General features: G+C 51.2%; 2 protein-coding genes and 1 non-coding gene across 5 annotated transcripts; 2 read left to right on the forward strand and 1 right to left on the reverse strand.

Annotated features, from left to right (window-relative positions):
- Positions 1-4,655: 4,655 nt before the first annotated feature.
- Positions 4,656-8,350, forward strand: LOC120503981 (zinc finger protein 497-like). Its single transcript, XM_039713084.1, has 4 exons — positions 4,656-4,675; positions 6,915-7,089; positions 7,676-7,842; positions 7,889-8,350. Exons 1-4 carry the CDS (start codon positions 4,656-4,658, stop codon positions 8,244-8,246), a joined length of 720 nt encoding a protein of 239 aa, XP_039569018.1. The 3' UTR covers positions 8,247-8,350.
- A 683-nt stretch (positions 8,351-9,033) lies between these two features.
- On the forward strand, positions 9,034-10,898 carry LOC120503980. 3 transcript variants are annotated; one of them, XM_039713081.1, is made up of 2 exons: positions 9,034-10,316; positions 10,704-10,898. In XM_039713081.1, exons 1-2 carry the CDS (start codon positions 9,489-9,491, stop codon positions 10,881-10,883), a joined length of 1,008 nt encoding a protein of 335 aa, XP_039569015.1. In that variant the 5' UTR covers positions 9,034-9,488; the 3' UTR covers positions 10,884-10,898. The 3 variants fall into 3 exon arrangements, with proteins under 3 accessions (XP_039569015.1, XP_039569016.1, XP_039569017.1); XM_039713082.1 differs by having other exon boundaries at positions 9,034-10,310; positions 10,698-10,898; XM_039713083.1 differs by lacking the exon at positions 9,034-10,316 and adding an exon at positions 10,444-10,597 and having other exon boundaries at positions 10,719-10,898.
- On the reverse strand, positions 9,743-9,824 carry TRNAL-AAG. The gene has a single exon. It is a non-coding gene; the product is annotated as a tRNA-Leu (tRNA).
- Positions 10,899-11,674: the final 776 nt, after the last annotated feature.

An 11,674-nucleotide genomic window follows, 5' to 3' on the forward strand; every position in this document is an offset into this window, starting at 1 on the left:
CCAATGTCCCCCCCCAGTGTCCCCCCAAATGTCCCCAATGTCCCCAATGTCCCCTCCTTGTCCCCAGTGTCCCCAGGATCCTCAATGTCCCCAATGTCCCCGTGTCCCCCCCATGTCCCCCAGGTGTCCCCTGTCCCCGTGCCAGTCCCGCGTCCCCTTCCTGTGTCCCCCCCACGTGTCCCTGTCCCCTCACGTGTCCCTGTCCCCCCACGTGTCCCCTCCCACGCGGGGCCGGGCGGGACCGGGACAACCGGCCCTGTGTCACCCCTGTCACCTGTGTCACCTGTGCCACCCATGTCACCTGCCCCCTCGCCGGCCCTGCCACCTCCCTGTCACCAACCTGGCACCTGTGTCACCTCTGTCACCCCTGCCACCAGCCTGGCACCCCTGGGACCCCTGGCACCTCTGTCACCTGTGCCACCTGTGCCACCTGTGCCACCCGTGTCACCTGCCCCCTCGCCGGCCCTGCCACCTCCCTGTCACCTCTGTCACCTGCCCTGTGACCCGCCCCGTCATCAGCCTGTCACCTCTGTCACCAACATGGCACCCCTGTCATCAACCTGTCACCTCTGTCACCTCTGTCACCTCTGTCACCGCTGTCAGCCGCCCCCTCACCTGCCGCGTCACCGCCGTGTCACCAACCTGTCACCAACCTGTCCCCTCCCTGTCCCTCTGTCCCCTCCCTGTCCCCCCGGGATTTAAGGGCGGCCCCGGAGCCACCGCGGCACCGACCGAGCTGCCGGTGAGTGGGGACAGGGGGGACAGAGGGGACAGCGAGGGGACAGCGGGGACAGGGATGGGGACAGGGGGGACGGGGGGGGACAACGGGGACAGGGATGGGGACAGGGATGGGGACGGAGGGGACAGGGATGGGGACAGGGACAGGGGGACACAAGGCTGGGGACAGGTCGGGGACATGGGGAAGGTCGGGTGGGGACACGGGAACAGGGTGGGGACATTGGGGACAGGAAGTGGGGACACGAGGGATGTGGGGACAGGGACAGGGCTGGGACAGGGACATGGGGACAGGATGTGGCACGTGAGGGATGTGGGGACAGGGACAGGGACACGGGGACACGATGGGGACAGGGACACGGGGACAGGATGTGGCACATGGGGGATGTGGGGACAGGGACAGGGACAGGGATGGGACAGGGACAGGGACACAGGGAGGGGACAGCGCCGTGGGGGCCGCTGGGACCCTGGGCCGGGGGGGGGGGGGGGGCTGTGTCCTCCCCCATTGTCCCCATTGTCCCCATTGTCCCATTGTCCCCATCGTGTCCCCATGTCCCTGTGGTGTCCCCAATGTCCTCGATGTCCCCAATGTCCCCGATGTCCCCAATGTCCCCGATGTCCCCATGTCCCCAGGGATGTGCGCTGGCCTGCAGTGTTTGCTGAACCTCCTGCGCTGGGGCTGGGGGGTCCTCAAGGGGCTCCTGGGGGGACACGGAGGTGAGCAGGGGACACGGGGGGGACACGATAAATAAACCCCCCCTCTGAGCTGTGTCTGGTTTGTTCTGAGCGATTTTGGGTTAAAAAACGGAGCCAGAAAAATTGAAATTAAAATGAAGAAATTAAAATTAAATAGGAGAAATTAAAATTAAATGCGAGAAATTAAAATTTTTCCATTTGGAAGAAATTAAAATTAAAATTGAATAGGAGAAATTAAAATTAATTGGGAGAAATTAAAAGGGAGAAATTAAATGGAAGAAATTGAAATTAAATAGGAGAAATTAAAATTAAATGGGAGAAATTAAAATTAAAGTTAAAATTAAATGGAAGAAATTAAAGTTAAAAATAAATGGAAGAAATTACAGCTAAATAGAAGAAATAAAAGTTGAAAAAAAGTGAACTAGTTAAAAACTTTAAAAATTTCCTTTTTATTTCCCACTCCAGAGGGGAAAACTGGGGGAAAATGGGGGGAAAATGGGGAAAAACTGGGGGAAATTGGGGGGAATTGGAAAAAAACTGGGGGAAATTGGGGAAAAACAGGAAAACCTGGGGGAAAATGGGGAAAATTGGGGGAAAACTGGGGGAAATTGGGGAAAAATTGGGGGGAATTGGGGAAAAACGGGGGGAAAAAACTGAGGGAAATTAGGGAAAAATTGGGGAAAATCCGGGGGAATCGGGCCCGGGCTCCAGTTCGGGTTTTTGGCGCTCCCGGTGAGGAATTTTCCGGGGAAAAAGGAAAAAAATTAAAATTAAATAGGAGAAATTAAAATTAAATGCGAGAAATTAAAATTTTTCCATTTGGAAGAAATTAAAATTAAAATTGAATAGGAGAAATTAAAATTAATTGGGAGAAATTAAAACTAAATGGGAGAAATTAAATGGAAGAAAGGGAAATTAAATAGGAGAAATTAAAATTAAATAGGAGAAATTAAAATTAAATGCGAGAAATTAAAATTTTTCCATTTGGAAGAAATTAAAATTAAAATTGAATAGGAGAAATTAAAATTAATTGGGAGAAATTAAAACTAAATGGGAGAAATTAAATGGAAGAAAGGGAAATTAAATAGGAGAAATTAAAATTAAATAGGAGAAATTAAAATTAAATGCGAGAAATTAAAATTTTTCCATTTGGAAGAAATTAAAATTAAAATTGAATAGGAGAAATTAAAATTAATTGGGAGAAATTAAAACTAAATGGGAGAAATTAAATGGAAGAAAGGGAAATTAAATAGGAGAAATTAAAATTAAATAGGAGAAATTAAAATTAAATGCGAGAAATTAAAATTTTTCCATTTGGAAGAAATTAAAATTAAAATTGAATAGGAGAAATTAAAATTAATTGGGAGAAATTAAAACTAAATGGGAGAAATTAAATGGAAGAAAGGGAAATTAAATAGGAGAAATTAAAATTAAATAGGAGAAATTAAAATTAAATGCGAGAAATTAAAATTTTTCCATTTGGAAGAAATTAAAATTAAAATTGAATAGGAGAAATTAAAATTAATTGGGAGAAATTAAAACTAAATGGGAGAAATTAAATGGAAGAAATGGAAATTAAATAGGAGAAATTAAAATTAAATAGGAGAAATTAAAATTAAATGGGAGAAATTAAAATTAAAGTTAAAATTAAATGGAAGAAATTAAAGTTAAAAATAAATGGAAGAAATTACAGCTAAATAGAAGAAATAAAAGTTGAAAAAAAGTGAACTAGTTAAAAACTTTAAAAATTTCCTTTTTATTTCCCACTCCAGAGGGGAAAACTGGGGGAAAATGGGGGGAAAATGGGGAAAAACTGGGGGAAATTGGGGGGAATTGGAAAAAAACTGGGGGAAATTGGGGAAAACCAGGAAAACCTGGGGGAAAATGGGGAAAATTGGGGGAAAACTGGGGGAAATTGGGGAAAAATTGGGGGGAATTGGGGAAAAACGGGGGGAAAAAACTGAGGGAAATTAGGGAAAAATTGGGGAAAATCCGGGGGAATCGGGCCCGGGCTCCAGTTCGGGTTTTTGGCGCTCCCGGTGAGGAATTTTCCGGGGAAAAAGGAAAAAAGGGAATTTGATGGCGCTGATGGCGCAGCGGGAGCGCTGAGCCCGGGGGCAGGGATGGGTGGTTTCACCCAATTCCCCCTTTTTAACCCTAATTCTCCTTTTTTAACCCTAATTCCCCCCTTTTGGACCAAATTCCCCATTTTTTTTACCCAATTTCCCTCAATTTTAACCCAAATTCCCCCTTTTTAACCCAATTTTCCCCCCTTTAAACCCAAATTCCTTCTCCTTCAACTCAATTTCCCCATTTTAAACCCAAATTCCTATTTTTAACCCAATTATTTCCCCCCCTTTTAACCCTAATTCCCCTTTATTAACCCAATTTCCACCCTTTAAAACCCCAATTCCTATTTTTAACCGAATTTTCCCCCTTTTTAACCCTAATTCCTCCCTTTTTTGACCAATTTCCCCCTTTTTAACCCAATTTCCCCCCTTTTTTGACCAAATTCCCCCTTTTTAACCCAAATTCTCCTTTTTAACCCCGATTTTCCCCCTTTTAACTCAATTTCCCCCTTTTTGGACCAAATTCCCCATTTTTTAACCCAATTCCCCCCTTTTAAACCCTAATTCCGCTTTTTTTTAACCCAATTTCCCCCTTTCAACCCGAATTCCCCCTTTTTGGACCAATTTCCCCCATTTTTAACCCAATTTCCCCCTTTTAAACCCCAATTCCCATTTTTAACCCCATTTCCCCCATTTTAACCCAATTTCCCCCTTTTTAACCCGATTTCCCCTTTTTTTGATCAAATTCCCCTTTTCTGACCCTAATTCCCCTTTTTCAACCCAATTTCCACTTTTTCCAACTCAAATTCTTCTTTTTTAACCCTAATTCTCATTTTTAACCCTAATTCTCATTTTTAACCCATTTCTCCCGTTTTTAACCCAAATTCTGCTTTTCTTGACCCCAATTCCCCCTTTTTAACCCAAATCCCTTTTTCTAACACAAATTCCTATTTTTCACCCGAATTCCCCCTCTTTTAACCCAAATTCCCATTCCCCCGATATCCACGATATCCCGCGATATCCCCCCGATATATCGCGATATCCCCGCGATATCCCCACGATACCCCCCGATATCGCCCGATACACCGCGACATCCCGCGATATCCCGCGATATCTCGCGATATTCCCCCGATATCCCCCCGATAGCCCCACGATATGCCCCCGGTGACGTCACGGTGACGTCACGGCCCCTCCCCCCCGGCGCCGCCGCCGCTCCGGAGCCGCTCCCGGAGCTCTCGGGACCCCCCGGGACCCCCAAACCGCCCCCGCCCCTCCCCCCGCCATGGCCGAGCCGCAGGTAGGGGGGGAGGGGCGGGGGGGGCTCCCAAATGTTCAGTTTTTAAATTTTAATTTAATTTAAACAAATTATTTATTGGTTTTCCTTCCTTAAAATCAGCTTTTTTCCCTTTTTCCCCCCCTTTTTCCCCCCCTTTTTCCCCTTTTCCCACTTTTTAAATTTTTCCCCCTTTTTAAATTTTTCCCCCTTTTTCCCTTTTTTTCCTTTTTTCCCCTTTTTTCCCTTTTTTCGTTTTTTTGCTCCTTTTTTCCTGTTCCACCCTTTTCCCCCTTTTTTCCCCCTTTTATTTTCTTTTTTTCCTCGTTTTTTGCTTTTCCCCCTTTTTTCTCTTTTTTTCATCCTTTCCCCCCCTTTTTCCTCTGTTTTTTCCCCTTTTTTTCCTTTTTTCCCCTTTTTTTCCTTTTTTCCCCTTTTTTTCCTTTTTTCCCCTTTTTTTCCTTTTTTCCCCTTTTTTTCCTTTTTTCTCCTTTCCCCCTCTTTTTTCCCCTCTTTTTTCTCCTTTTCCCCCCTTTTTTCCTTTTTTCCCTTTTTTTCCCCTTTTTTTCTTTCCCCCCTTTTTTTTGTCTCTTCATTCGGGTTTTTAAATCTTCAGTTCTCGGTTTTTTTTGTAATTTTATTTTACTGCGTTTCGTTCGAATTTCTTTTATTTTATTTTGCTTTATTCATTTCATTTACCCTTATTTCGTTTGTTTTGTTTTATTTCGCTTTGCCTTAATTTTATCTCACTTCAAATTAATTTATCTCGCCTCACTTCTTCTTTCTTTTACCTTATCTTTATTTAATTTATTTTCGTTTAATTTATCTGGTTAAATTTAATTTTAAACCGCATTTTATTATTTTTAAACTGTATTTTGTTTACTGTTGTTTAACTTATTGATTTGATTTAATGGAGTTTTTAATTTTATTTGGTTTTGTTTAAATTTCATTTTGTACCGAATTTCCGATTTTTATCTCCCGGCATTTATTTATTTCTCTTTATTTCCTACATTTTTTTCCTCGTTTTTTGCTTTTCCCCCTTTTTTCTCTTTTTTTTATCCTTTCCCCCCCTTTTTCCCCTGTTTTTTCCCTTTTTTTCCCTTTTTTCCCCTTTTTTCCTTTTTTCTCCTTTCCCCCTCTTTTTTCCCCTCTTTTTTCTCCTTTTCCCCCCTTTTTTCCTTTTTTCCCTTTTTTCCCCCCTTTTTTTCTTTCCCCCCTTTTTTTTGTCTCTTCATTCGGGTTTTTAAATCTTCAGTTCTCGGTTTTTTTTGTAATTTTATTTTACTGCGTTTCGTTCGAATTTCTTTTATTTTATTTTGCTTTATTCATTTCATTTACCCTTATTTCGTTTGTTTTGTTTTATTTCGCTTTGCCTTAATTTTATCTCACTTCAAATTAATTTATCTCGCCTCACTTCTTCTTTCTTTTACCTTATCTTTATTTAATTTATTTTCGTTTAATTTATCTGGTTAAATTTAATTTTAAACCGCATTTTATTATTTTTAAACTGTATTTTGTTTACTGTTGTTTAACTTATTGATTTGATTTAATGGAGTTTTTAATTTTATTTGGTTTTGTTTAAATTTCATTTTGTACCGAATTTCCGATTTTTATCTCCCGGCATTTATTTATTTCTCTTTATTTCCTACATTTTTATTCCCTCGTGGGGTTTTTTTGTTTGGGTTTTTTTTTTAATTTGTTTGGTTTGGTTTTTGGGGTTTTTTTTTGACGCTTTTAACGGGTTTTTTTTTGTTATTGTAATTAATTTATTTGGGTAACTTTGGGTCGTTTCCGGCTCGTCCCGCGCAGGTGCCCGAGGCGGGGCAGGAGGTCACGGTCAGCAGCGAGGCCGCGCCAGGTGCGACCCCCCGGGACCCCCGAAATCACCCCCAAATCGGCCCGAAATCAGCCCAAAATTCACCCCGAAATAGGCCCCGAATCCCCCCGAAATCAGCCCAAAATCGGCCCAAAATTCACCCTGAAACCGGCCCCGAATCCCCCCGAAATCAGCCCAAAATCCCCCCGGTTCTCCCCAAAATCCCCCCCACATCCCCCAAAATTACCCCCAAATCCCCAAATCCCCTCATTTCTCCCCAAAATCCCCAAATCCGGGCGCTGGCGGCGCACCGGCGCGTGCACAGCGGCGAGCGGCCCTACGAGTGCCCCGAGTGCGGCAAGGCCTTCGCCGCCGCCAAGTCGCTGGGCAAGCACCGCAAGACTCACCGCGACGGCGCTGCGGTGGCACCGTGCCGCGAGTGCGGTTCTACCGGGGTCACCACACCCTGCCCGCACCACAAAACTGCCGGGATCGCGGTGGTATCGGGGTCGCCGCGCCCTGCCCGCACCGCAAGGCTCACCACGACGGCGCCGCGGTGGCACCGTGCCGCGAGTGCGGTTCTACCGGGGTCACCACACCCTGCCCGCACCACAAAACTCACCGTGATGGCACCGAGGGGGCCACGGGGGTCTCGGTTTTTGGGGACAGCCCTGAGGGTGGCACGGGGGTCCCGGTGACCCCACAGCGTCTTGGGGTCAGCCCCAGAAATGGCGCGGGGGTCTCGGTGTCCTCACAGCCCCTCGGGGCCAGCCCCAAGCGCGGCGTGGGGGTCTTGATGCCCCCACACCCTCTTGGGGTCAGCCCCTCGGGGGTCCCGACACCCCCACAGCGTCTCGGGGTCGGCTCCTCGGGGGTCTCAGTGACCCCACAGACCCTCAGGGTCAGCCCCAAGCTTGGCACGGGGGTCTCGACGCCCCCACAGCGTCTTGGGGTCAGCCCCAAAAATGGTGTGGGGGTCTCGACGCCCCCCCAGCCCCTCGGGCTCAGTCCTGTGGGGGTCCCAGTGCCCCCCCAGCCCCTCGGGGTCAGTCCGGTGGGGGTCCCGGTGCCCCCCCGCGCTGCCAGGACTGCGGCAAGACCCTGGCCAGCGAGGCCGCGCTGGTCACGCACCGCCGCATCCACACCGGCGAGCGCCCCTTCGCCTGCCCCGACTGCGGGCAGGGCTTCATGGCGGCCAAGTCGCTGGGGAAGCACCGGCGGGCGCGGCACGGCGGCGGCTTCGGCTGCGCCGAGTGGGGTCCCGGGGGTCTCAGCACCCCCCCAGCCCCTCGGGCTCAGTCCGGCGGGGGTCCCGGCGCCCCCCCAGCCCCTCGGGGTCAGTCCGGCGGGGGTCCCGGGGGTCCTGGCGCCCCCCCGGCGGCGGCGGCCGGCCTGCGAGCAGTGCGGGAAGGCGTTCCGGGACGGCGCGGCGCTGCGGCGGCACCGGCGGGTGCACACGGGCGAGCGCCCGTTCGGCTGCGGCGAGTGCGGCAAGAGCTTCGGCGCCAGCTCCAGCCTGGTCATCCACCGGCGCTCGCACACCGGCGAGAGGCCCTTCCCCTGCGGCCGCTGCGCCAAGAGCTTCGTGTCGCGCTCGGCGCTCATGAAGCACCTGCGGACGCACCTGCGGCGCGGGGAGCCCGCGGGCACCGGCTGAGAGCGGGACTGGGATTGGGGGACCCCCGGATTGTGGGGAGCCCGCGGGCACCGGCTGAGAGCGGGACTGGGACTGGGGGGCACCCGGATTGTGGGGAGCCCGCGGGGACCCCAGAATTGAGGGGGAGACCCCCGGGACCCCCGGGTTGGGGGGAGCCCGCGGGCACCGGCTGAGAGCGGGACTGGGATTGGGGGACCCCCGGATTGTGGGGAGAGCGCGGGCACCGGCTGAGAGCGGGACTGGGATTGGGGGGCACCCGGGACCCCCGGATTGAGGGGGAGACCCCCTGGACCCCCCGGATTGGGGGGAGAGCGCGGGGACGGGCTGAGAGCGGGATTGGGGATTGGGGGACCCCGGGACCCCCAGATTGGGGGGAGAATCCCGGGATTGGGGAGACCCCCGGGTTGGGGGGAGCCCGCGGGGACGGGCTGAGAGCGGGACTGGGATTGGGGGGACCCCCGGATTGGGGGGACCCCGGGATTGGGGAGACCCCCGGGACCCCCGGATTGGGGGGAGAGCGCGGGGACGGGCTGAGAGCGGGATTGGGGATTGGGGGACCCCGGGACAGGGGGGAGACCCGGGAGAGGGGGATTGGGGGACCCCGGGACCCCCGGATCGGGGGGACACCTGGACTGGGGGGACATCCAGAACCCCCCGGATTGGGGGGATTTGGGTGTGGACCATCAGGATCGGGGGGGATTTGGGGGTGGACCCCCAGAATTTGGGGGATTTGGGGGTGGACCCTCAGGGATTTGGGTGTGGAGCCTTATGATTGGGGGAATTTGGGGGTGGACCCTCAGGGATGAGGGGGATTTGGGTGGGGACCCCCGGGAGAGGGGGATTTGGGTGCTGACCCCCAGGGATTTGGGTGAGGACCCTCAGGACTGGGGGATTTGGGTGCCCACCTCAGGGACTGATGCCAAATTTTGGGTGCCCGTCCCTGGGATGATGAAGATGCTCCTGTGCACCCAACTCCACTTTTAGAAGCTGAAAATGTTCATTTTTCCGCTTCCCACCCCAAAAATGTTCCGGTATCCGTGGTGGGGGGTGCTGGGGGTCTCTGTTCCCCCGGGGTCTGGATCCTGTTTTTGTGGGTTCAGCGTGTCCCAAACCCTGTTTTTGTGGATACACCACGTCCCAAACCCACGTTTCTTTCCCCAATTCCCCCCCGCTCCAAAATGAGGCGAAATAAAGCGGAATTGGGATTTTGGAAAAGCAGGGTCGTGATTTGCTGAGGTGGGAATGTGGGACCCCCACGGCGGGGGGGCTCCCCTTCCCCAGGAACCCATCCCGGGGTGGGCAGGGCGGGAAATTGGGGTGAAATCCTCCAATTTTGGTGATGCCGAGCCCCGTTTCCCTCAGGGAAAAAACCCCAAAAAAGGGTATTTTTTTCACCATTGTGGTGATGCCCAGCCCAGTTTCCCCCGGGATAAACCCCAAAAATGGGTGGGGGGCTCCTCCAGATGTGACCCCTCCCGCCGTGCCCAAAATTCCGCTGGCAGCGGTGGGATTCGAACCCACGCCCCCGCAGGGACTGGAGCCTTAATCCAGCGCCTTAGACCGCTCGGCCACGCTACCCCCGGGGCGGGGAGGGGGCGGCGACGGCCTGGGGGGGTCTGGGGTCACTGGACAATGGAGATGTCCCCGTGTCCGGCCAGGACCAGGGATGGACACGTGTCCTGGGAGGGGTCTGGGGTCACTGGACAATGGAGATGTCCCCGTGTCCGGCCAGGACCAGGGATGGACACGTGTCCTGGGACGGATTCCAGGGTCACTGGACAATGGAAATCATCCCCGTGTCCAGCCAGGACCGGACACGCTGTCCTGGGGGGGTCTGGGGTCACTGGACAATGGAGATGTCCCCGTGTCCGGCCAGGACCAGGGCCTGACACGTGTCCTGGGGTCACTGGACGATGGAGATCTCCCCGTGTCCGGCCAGAACCAGGGGTGAAGGTGATGTCCATGGAGGAGTTTTGGGGTCACTGGACGATGGAGATCTCCCCGTGTCCAGCCAGAACCAGGGCTGGACACGCTGTCCTGGGGTCACTGGACATGTCCGGCCAGGACCAGGACTGGACACGTGTCCTGGCAGGAGTTTGGGGTCACTTTTCGATGGAGATCTCCCATGTCCGGCCAGAACCAGGACCGGACACGTGTCCTGGGGTCACTGGACATGTCCAGCCAGGACCAGGACCGGACACGTGTCCTGGGGTCACTGGACATGTCCAGCCAGGACCAGGACTGGACACGCTGTCCTGGGGTCACTGGACATGTCCGGCCAGGACCAGGACTGGACACGTGTCCTGGGGTCACTGGACATGTCCAGCCAGGACCAGGACCGGACACGTGTCCTGGGGTCACTGGACATGTCCAGCCAGGACCAGGACTGGACACGTGTCCTGGCAGGAGTTTGGGGTCACTTTTCGATGGAGATCTCCCATGTCCGGCCAGAACCAGGACCGGACACGTGTCCTGGCAGGAGTTTGGGGTCACTTTTCGATGGAGATCTCGCCCAGCTCCAGCCAGAACCAGGGCCGCACGCACTCCCCGCCGAAGTCGGCGGCCGGGAAGGCGAAGAGCGGCGCGGCGCCGCCGGGGCCGTCGCCGTCGAAGAAGGCCACGCCGCCGCCCTCGTAGTCCAGGGCCACGCGCAAGGGGGAAAATTGGAGGAGAAAGAGGGGAAAATGGGGGGAAATGGAGGAAAAATGAGGGGAAATGGGGGGAATGGGGGGAAAGAACAGGCGCAAGGAGGGGAAGGGGAGATGGAAACAGGAAAGGGGAAAAAAGAGGAGAAAATGGGAAAAGAGAGGAGAAAAAGGGAGAAACGCCAGGAAAGAGGAGGGGAAAGGGGAAAAGGGGATGAAAAAGGTGAAACCAGGCAAAAATGCCGAGTTCTGCCCCTCCCTGTCCCTTTCCCACAGGGACTCACCCACTTGCTCTTCATCTTTCCCTGAAATGAATGAAGGAGTTAATTAATTTCACCAGAATTAATTAAGGAGTCCTTGGTGAGGGCTCCGAGGGGAGAAGGGAGGGGAGAACACTCACGGTGCTCCTCGAGGCACCGCCCTGCGGGAAATCACAAAAAAGCAGCAGTGAAAGGCGGCAAAACGGGGTGGGAAAATAAAATTCAGTTAAAAAAATAAAAATCAAATTTCAAAAAAATTAAAATAAATCAGTATAAAGTAGAAAAAATGATTTAAAATTAAAATAAAAGAAAGAAATAAAATAGGAAAAAACCCCAAAATTAAATTCAAAAAAAATAAAAATAAAATTTAAAAAAATTAAAATTAATCAGTATAAAGTAGAAAAAATTAAAAAATTAAAATTAATCAGTATAAAGTAGAAAAAATGATGTGAAATTAAAAAAAAATGAAATAAAATAGGAAAAAACCCCAAAATTAAATTAAAAAAAATTTTTAAAAATTAAA

The sequence above is a fragment of the Passer montanus genome, unplaced genomic scaffold (assembly GCF_014805655.1).
Source record: "Passer montanus isolate IOZ18808 unplaced genomic scaffold, ASM1480565v1 scaffold277, whole genome shotgun sequence".
In the NCBI taxonomy this organism is placed as follows: Eukaryota; Metazoa; Chordata; class Aves; order Passeriformes; family Passeridae; genus Passer; species Passer montanus.